Source organism: Alligator sinensis, unplaced genomic scaffold (genome assembly GCF_000455745.1).
Source record: "Alligator sinensis unplaced genomic scaffold, ASM45574v1 scaffold93_2, whole genome shotgun sequence".
Taxonomy (NCBI): domain Eukaryota; kingdom Metazoa; phylum Chordata; order Crocodylia; family Alligatoridae; genus Alligator; species Alligator sinensis.
The window spans coordinates 1609036-1617833 of record NW_005841854.1 but is presented as its reverse complement, the minus strand read 5'-3'; the positions used below and the strand labels follow the sequence as shown (position 1 = coordinate 1617833).

Genomic DNA, 8798 nt, shown 5'->3' with positions numbered 1-8798 from the left:
GCTCTTCTGAGTTCGTAGAACAAAGATTACCTTCAAAGGGGAAAGTAAGATTTGGGCATGTTTTGCTCTTTGCTCAAAGACAGCCTCAAAAAGAGTGAATGGGTGTGGGTCATCCTATTGTCCTTCTTCCACAGATTTGTCAGCTCTCTTTTTTGCCTTGAAAATAATAGATACAGAAAACTGAGTCTTTCCTACCTTTACTGAAAGACTTCTGGAAGTCTGAAGATGCAGATTTTGAGAGTGTTCAGATTTTAACTGAAAAGCTTGTGTCCTTTCTCCCAAGTATTCCTGAGCTGTTCATAATGCACATTAATAAGGAAAAAGTCTGTAAAAATAATTTGACTAAACTGTTTGGGTAATTGATGTCAAACAGTTACTAGTTATATAGACAAAGCCTGAATTTTTATAATGGAGGGGTGGAGGGGGAGAACTCCTCAAGCTGCCTTCATAAATCCTAAAAAACTCCCCAAAATATAGGCACCAGCTTCCATTGCAAGTCACCTTGTCTACTGCTGTCTCTCATATATGTTATAATCAGCAGTAAGTTTAGGCTGCTCTTTTTAGAGTTTCATGGTATACAAGTAATGTTTGGAGCTGCCAATCCAGCAACTCTCTTTCCATCCTGGATTGCTGAATAAAATGGAATAAAAATACAAGTATATTAGTCTGCAGTGGGTGCAGCAAAGCATCCGACTGTTAAGATGTGGGACAAACAATACCACTAGAAAATAAGGTTAGAGATGTCTACTATTGCTAAATAGTGGTAAGTGGCTGGAGGACTATACCTGTTGATGGCTAATCTCAAGCAAGATCAATAAATAAGAGGGAAAAATCTTAAACTGAATTGGATATGCTGTCTGATTACAGAGAATGCAAATCCCATAGCAGGAAATTGGGATGTATACATAAGTAATGGTTTCTGCACATGAGAAGCCAGTTCCAACCTAGAACAGGTACCAAACAAGAACCACTGCTAGACTTTCTCAAATAAGCTGCTTTCTTCCTAACCAGAAAGGTTATCAAAGTTGGGTGTATAAGAAAATGTTGATGCTGCAGCTGGGTGCATCATAATGGTTCCCTGGATGGTGGTTAGAATAATAGAATCATAGAAAATGTGGGTTGGAAGGGACCTCAGGAGCTCATCTAATCCAACCCCCTGCTCAAAGCAGGACCATTCCCAACTAGATCATCATAGCCAGGGCTTTGTCAAGCCAGAGCTTAAAAACCTCCCAGGATGGAGTTTTCACTACCTCTCTAGGTAACACATTCCAGTGTTTCACCACCCTCCTAGTGAAAAAGTTTTTCCTAATATCCAATTTAAACCTCCGTTGAGGTTACTGAGCTCTAGTAATCTCACCTTCACTAGTAGAAAAATTCAGCAAAAAAAAAAAAAAGCTCAATACTTGAGTACAGTACTGTATCAGCTACTGTGCTGCCCTTTTTTCCAAAGGGCCCTAGAAAATATTGTTATCTGGCTTTGAATAATGTTGTGAGATAAGCTGTGGAGTTGCTGACAAATGTATGTGGATCTCTTCATTTTGGATGCAAAGGATAAGCAAAGTGGGTGTCATAGCAAGGATAGTAATTAGTCTAGTCATGACAAGACAGATGACATAGTAATTGCAGCATTTTTCCCTGTCATTGAAGCTTGTAATTATTAGTGCAGCTAACAGGATTATGTTCTAACTTAGGCTGTTTTAATCACCTCTGTTACTCTTAAAAAGTAATGGTAAAATTCCACAGTTCTCCTGAAGCTGCTAATTCTTTTCAGCCTCACAGCTATTTCATAACTTTGACAAATATTATTCTCATCCTAAGGAGTAGGAGAGAGAGCAACATGTATTAAATGAGGGATTGGGCAAATATTTAAAAATTAAGCAACAGAGAGGTGGTGTATTAAGTAAGCACACATTTTTTTGCTAGAATTTTTCAGTCAAACCGGTCTAATTATTTTAGCCACTTTTGCAGCTGATATAAATGAGCTCATGAATCTACAGCCATGATTTTATTAGAAAGATGAAAGGCTGAGCATTTGGTAGATGTATTTGAGTATGTAATTATGCATAAATAAAAACGAAGAGATTTGCACAATTTGAAATTGCCCAGCAACAATCAGTTCTAAATTCTTTAAAGGTAAACAAGCAACTCTTAAAGTAGCTTAAGCTCTGTCTGTTACAAAGTTCTACCAACATAACTATGTTTTCTAGGATGTGAAAAGGTATACCATGTAGACAAGGAAGCTCTGCCAGCCAAACTGCTGGTCTGGACTCACTTCTGCCAGTAGAGTTTCTTTGTTTCAAGAGTGTAGCACTAGCAACAGAAGAACTTGCTTATATATGATAATTTACACCAGGGGGCTCTGTGGCCTCATAGTGTTGATGGAACCTTAGTGTCCTTTGTCTAATTTCTCCTATTTTCCAAATGTGGTAACAATCAAAATGTGACTTCATATAGAAATAAGCCACAGCAGGATATGTATTAATAGGTTGCTGTAGTGCACCTCCTGCATGCCGATAGAAATGCATCATTAACCTAAAGAAGCTCTCTGTGGCATGACTGTAATGCTATTATAACCAGCTAATTTCTCTCTCTTAATAGTCAACTTCTGTTCTTTGCAACAGCTAGTTGGCATCAGCCAGTCTCAAGGCTTCAGAAAAAGCCATAATTCAGTATTACTGCCCCTGTAAACTTGGGGTAAAAGGATTTCCCTCACCTCCTATAGCAGGGATAGGCAATGTTTTGGGGAAAATGTGCCAAAAACACTCACAATCTTGACTTGTAAGAAGTGACTTGTCAGGTGTTGGCCCAATCCTTGTTGTGACAGCACAGCCCCAGCCCCTTCTCTGAGACACGCATGCCAAGCAAAATGCGTTTGCATACCACACACTGGCATGCATGCTGGGGATTGCCTACCCCGTCCTATAGGATAACAGATGGAGTGCCTAATTTACAACACTTAGCAAGAGGAAATAGTGGACTTATTCTTTGTTATTTATAAGGTAGAGTATGGACAGACAAACACGTTATACTGAGTTAAAAGGTGGGAAGGGGAAAGGTACTATTCTACAATAAATGGCAGTTTACTCTGAATGAAAAAAATAAGGCAATTACTAAAATTTAGCTTCCCCTTACCATGGGATTTAGTGGACATGCAAAGTAGTCATCCATGGGTCAGTAAGTCCTTCCCACTTTACTTTGAATTATATCACTAACTAGTTGTTTCAATGCTTTAAATAAATTATATACTGTGGTGCTGAAGGGGGGTGGGGACAGCTCTGCTTCTGGAAGTGTTCCATTTGCATAGCAGTACACTGGGGAATAGGTTAGGTGTGGGGAATTGTATGATGCTTTGGCTTATTGAGGGACTCAAAATAATTTTTCATCTCTGACTGTTGTGACCCTTTGTATAGCTCTGCTTAGAGGGTTTGGGCATGTGTACATTTGGAGCCATTTCAAAAGGGGAGCTGCTGATAAAAAGCCCGCAGCAGCTGTTACTTCTAACAGTTACATATGGACAAGCTGGGAATGATACAAACAGAGCAAAACTGCTCCAACTTTACTCCTGGGTGGAGTGGTGTTAAAGTTGGAACTGTTTTGCTACATATATATTTTTCTCCTTGACCATGCATGGATATTAGGATGTTAGCTGCTGTACAGCTCAGAGCAAGAGTCAGCCCCCCCACATGCACACCTTTTGAAACGCCTCCAAATGTCTGATTGTCTGTACTCTGACATGCCTGTATAAAGAACTTAAACCAGCACTCTAGAAGATGGAGCTTCTCCCATTGTTCTGGGTGGTCTTGTTGATTCACGTAAGTATACATTGGTAGGAAAGTAGAACTACATTATTGTAACTTGTTTATCTTTCTCAAGGCATCATAGTAGAAAACATCTTTCTTTCATCCAATGTACATTTTATATTGTTCAGTTACATTAATTGTGTAATTTGATTACAGTAGGCAGGTTAACTCACTAAAGCCAGTAGTTGAGCAAATCTGAAAAAATAACTGGGAAATATACTTTTAGCATCTCTGGTTTTCTTTCTTTAAAGCTGGGTGTTTTGGGAACTTTGTCCTCTGAAGCGCTGGTACTTGTCTTTAGGTCTCTCTTTTCCTCCAAATTTGCTCAACTTTAGTGTTGGCCTTGCTTCCTCTTTATTGTTTCAAATGTGTAACACTTGTGCCCAGTGACCTTTCACATGGGCAGTTGCTACAGAATAATTATCTGTGATGCTAATACTAACTCCCACAGCGAGGGACTGCAGTCTAACTGGATTCCAACCAACTGCAAATGTCTTTGGAGGGGAGAACAAGCCTTTTAGCAGACCATGTTTTAATTCAAGTCTGTTCATCTTCAAAACATCTGGGTGCTGTAGACTGCCAGGCGAGCTGCATGCATGTGTAGGCAACTCCACACCACTGCACTGTGCACACATGGGCACTTGTGCATCCTGCTGTACTGTGCAGACTGGTGTTCCCCAGCATGGTGTGGTGTCCCTCCTTACCTTCTGCTCCCTGCAGGCTCTTCTGTGGCACTGTGCCATATGGGCACTCCAGGGTGATGGCTCTCCTGGCACCACAGGTCGTGCCACACTGCCCTGCCCTGCCCCCTGGGGTAGGGGCATTCAGCAGAAGCTGGGGGAGTGAGGGGGAGTCCCAAGACTCCAGCTGCTGCTGCTGCTGCAGCTGAAGCAATGGGGGATAGTGGCAGCTAAGTGGAGTCTGGGGACCATGTGTTAACCCCTCGCAGGCTGCTGGACATGCTTGCTTTAATTGGTACAGAATTGCAGAGAGTAACTTTTCGTTTTTGAAATAGATTGGAAAAGTCATATGGGGACTAATCCAAAGCCCGATGGATATATAAACGTATGCTAATGGAAGCTTTGCAGTGGGTTAAAGTTAAAGAAGATGCAACTTTATCTAAAAAAAAGTCAGAAATTAGACTCAGCTTCTCCTGTTCAATATAGTTGTGGAAACCCACTTAGCTCAGTGTGTAATTGAGGGGAATAGGGCATGTGGAATCCAAGCAAAAAATACTAGTTCCTCTCATTAAAAATGCTTTTTCCATGTTCTGTAAACTGTCCTATTATTAAAACAGTTTAAAAGAAAATACCTCCACCTGCATAACAAACATTCAGCAGGCTAACTAAACAAATATTCCAGGTGGTTTGGCACAAAATTGTTCCCTACTTCAAGTACCTGAAAAAAGAGGTAGGTCTCTTAAGTCAACTTGCCTTAAGATTCAGATTAATGTGATAATGCTTACAGCTCTTAATTATAATTATTGATTCACAGAAGATTAAAAAAAACAAAACCCTGACATTGAGTGTTTTGAAGCTTGTAGTTTTCTCGTTGGACATGTGCCTAGAAGAAATGTTTTGCATCCAAGCATATAATGGCTGTTGTGGAAGCTCAAGATAATATGATTCTGGAGCGGTGTAACTATGGGGGCTGATGATAAGAGCTGAGGCACAAGGGCTCAAGGGATCTACATATTTGGAAGCCAAATCTCCTTCTAAGTAGGGCAAAACAGTTGCCTATGTTAATATGCATGCACTCCACTTTGCTCCTGAGGACAATTAATCAAGAATGATTCTTAAGCTCCTGTATTGGAATAAACGTAAAAAAAAAAAAAAAAAATGAGGTGGCCTTTGAGAGCAGATTCAGATTCTTTGGTCTTCAGCACCTTAAAATGGATACACAGATTTGCTGCCACTTCAAGGGGGCTTCTGATATTTTATGCTGTATTGAAATATTTAAACAGTGCTGACCATTTCTGAATCACAAGTGTTACAATGGTTCTTTCTTCTCTCCTACTAGGTATCCAAGGCTGCAGCTGATTTATTGGCATACTGTGATGCTCATATTGGAGAAGATCCCCTTATTATGCCAGTGCCTGCATCTGAAAATCCCTTTAGGGAGAAGAAACTCTTTTGTACCATCCTTTGAATCTGTTTGCAATTAAAAATGCCCCTCGTGAAAATATAGTACTGATGGTGCATGCTTTTAGCATTAGGCTTCTCCTGAGTTCCCAATAATCAAACTGACGGTTGTGGTATTCTTAGAAGTAGAGTATGTTTTTATGATAAATGAGTTGATTACTTGCAAATTTTAGAGTAGTCTTTATCGTAGTGTCCAATGCACAAGCTTAACAATTTCAGATCTTAATAAAAATTCTTTTGGTTTCAATGAGAACCAAATACACTCATCAAATTGTAGATACCCTTTCTGCCAGCCATCTTTTTCTAAGACCAAAATGAGTCATAGAGACTCTTGAACTGTTTTTTTTAAAGCAGTTGTTGAATTCTCATTTTCTTAAAAGTTTAACTTAATTCTTTTTTCATTTACCTTTACACATTTATATCTAAAGAAGACCTTTAAAATGATAAAACTGTTTAAAAATTTGCTAATTATTGATATAGGGCTTAGAATGATAGGTCTGATAAAGTAAATAGTGTTGATATATGTGAGTATTTAGTGAATACTGTAGTAAATATGATTAGAAAACAAACTTGGTGGAATAAAGCAACTCTGAATTCTTTTACTGAACAAAATAAAGAAGCACTAACCTAGTGCTTAACTATACTAATAAAACTTGTACAAAAACAATTGTTTTTTGTATTCTCTTTTAACTTGATTTAAACTCTCTTGAAATAAGAGTAAATATTACACTTGTTCATTTAGTCCATAGGTTCTGTAGGTAAGGAGCAAGACCATACCCTTATTAGCAAGGATCCAGGTTTTCCGTTTCCTGCAGAAAAACATGGAAAAATGCAGATTTTCCCTTGTAAAGGAGAAAAACGCAGATTCCCCCCTTTGATACAGGATACCACAGGCAAAGTTACAGCCTGCAAGAGCTGCTTGCAAAAGGGAGAGAAGCTCTAAGCCCTGCCTGGAGGGGTAGGAGTAGGGCCTGAGAATCTGAGTCAGCCAGGGCTGGCTCAGACTCACTTTCCATCCTGTGGCCTTTTCTGTAAGTACAGCTTTTGGGGGCGGAGGAAAGCTGCTGGCCCCCACTGGCAGGGCTGGGGAGAGGGGCCTGCAGCGAAAACCAACAGGACAGAAAGGGAGCAGGACAGGTGTGTGTGGTGGCGCTTTCAAGACAGTGTGGGGGAACCCAAGCAGCATCCCCGTGCTGGGATGCAGCCCTGCTGTGTGTAGGAATGGGCAGGCAGGGTCTCTTACTTAGCCTCTGGGTGCCCTTGGGACAGGGCTGGGGGCGCTGCTCAGCTGGAGCTAAGGCGCAAGGGTGAGCATTGCCTATGCTCTGCATTAGCAGCCTTTCCCAACTGTTCACCGTGCCAGATCCCACTGGCCTGTGGATACGGCAGCTGCTGGCGGCTGTGCTGGGGCTAGCACTGGAGGTGATGGCTGGGGGCGTGCAGGGAGAGGAGGAGTCGTGCATCTGGCTCATATGCCACCCCACCCAGCCTGGGGCCCTGCCAGCCTCACTGGCCCTGGGAAAGCACAGCTCTTGCATCACCAGACAAGATGTGACCTGCCGGTGGGAACCACAGCCACATGGGCAGTACTGCACTACACCCGGGCTTTGCACTGGTGCCAGAACATGCAACCCCAACCTGGGAGGGGCTCCTGATCCTGGGAGCCACTTGGGGGTGGTGGGTGACAGAGTAGAGGTGGCAGCAGGTGGGGGTTGATAAGAGGTGGGGGTTGAGATGGCAGCAGGGTCTCTGTGTGTATGTAACAGGCTGGGGGTGGCAGGAAGGGTGTGTGTGTGAGAGCGATTGGAGGGGAGAGGGGGGCACTCCAGGTAGAGCCAGAGTTGGGCCTGGAGCCCCCTTGCTCCCCGTAGAGCAGTCTGTGCAGGGGGAGGCTGGCCTGGAGGAAAAGGGGCTTGACCAGCCCAGTCCCTGAGGCCCAGTTGGGTTTTCAGGAAGGGCATGGTCACCGCTAGAGCCTGGGCACAAGTGCAGGAGCAGAACAACAGGGTCTGGCACTGTTCAGAGCCACAAAGCAGGATGGGGATGGGGACGACAGCTGCAGCTGGACCCGTGTCCTGGTGCTGGAAGGGAGCAAGTGGGGGGTGGGCAGGGGCTGCAGTTCAGGAGTGAGGGGTGTCAGAACCCATTAACTGAATGCCTATGGCACAGTGGAAAATCCCCGAGCCCTCGTGATTGGCGCAGTAAAAATTCCGCCACAGTAAAAAAACCCACGAAGTCCAACGGCCGCATCGTTCAAACGAGCGCCACCCATTGGCCGGTTACAAATTATTCCTACTTGGCAACTAGCAATTGGCTTGCTGGCCATATAAAAGTAAAAGCAGTTTCCGCCCAACTTGGAGAACTCCGCATACATCCTGGAGTAAACTTGGTGGACTGATCACCCACCAATGACTCCCCGTCACCGACCTTCCCGACGTACCCCCTCCCCTGCATGCTCGATAAGCCGTCATAACGAGGGCCTCTTGGAACGAGACGAGACGTTTTATAGTTTGTAACCGCAACTTAAGCCAGTCTTCTGCCTACACTGTGTACATCAGTAGCGTAAGTAAACAGCCTAATTGCAACCAATACGCGTCTGTGCCTAATTCCACTCCACCTGTCGAAGTACCCACCTGATGTTCTGGGCTCCCGGCCACAGCCCAGCAGCAGCAGCACTTGGCCGCCACAAGGGGCACTGGCAGGGCTTGGGGGGCTGTGGCTTGGGAGTTAGGGCCTGACCGGCATGTCAGAGCTGCTCAGCACCCCAAAGCAATGGGGGCGAGGGGGACAGCCACAGTTGTACCTGTGTCCTGGTGCAGGGGGGGGGGGGGGGGGGGTGGGCAGGGGCTGGGGGTCG

The 8798-nt window shown here is 43.7% G+C and overlaps 1 protein-coding gene across 1 annotated transcript in view; it reads left to right on the top strand.

Annotated features, from left to right (window-relative positions):
• The window catches only part of GNG4 (G protein subunit gamma 4), a 13058-nt gene extending 6456 nt beyond the window's left edge, over positions 1–6602 (top strand). Inside the window, exon 3 of the mRNA XM_025213850.1 lies at positions 5820–6602. Coding sequence (XP_025069635.1) covers positions 5820–5948 — 129 coding nt within the window. The 3' untranslated portion in view covers positions 5949–6602. The remainder of the gene's footprint in view (positions 1–5819) is intronic.
• Positions 6603–8798: the final 2196 nt, after the last annotated feature.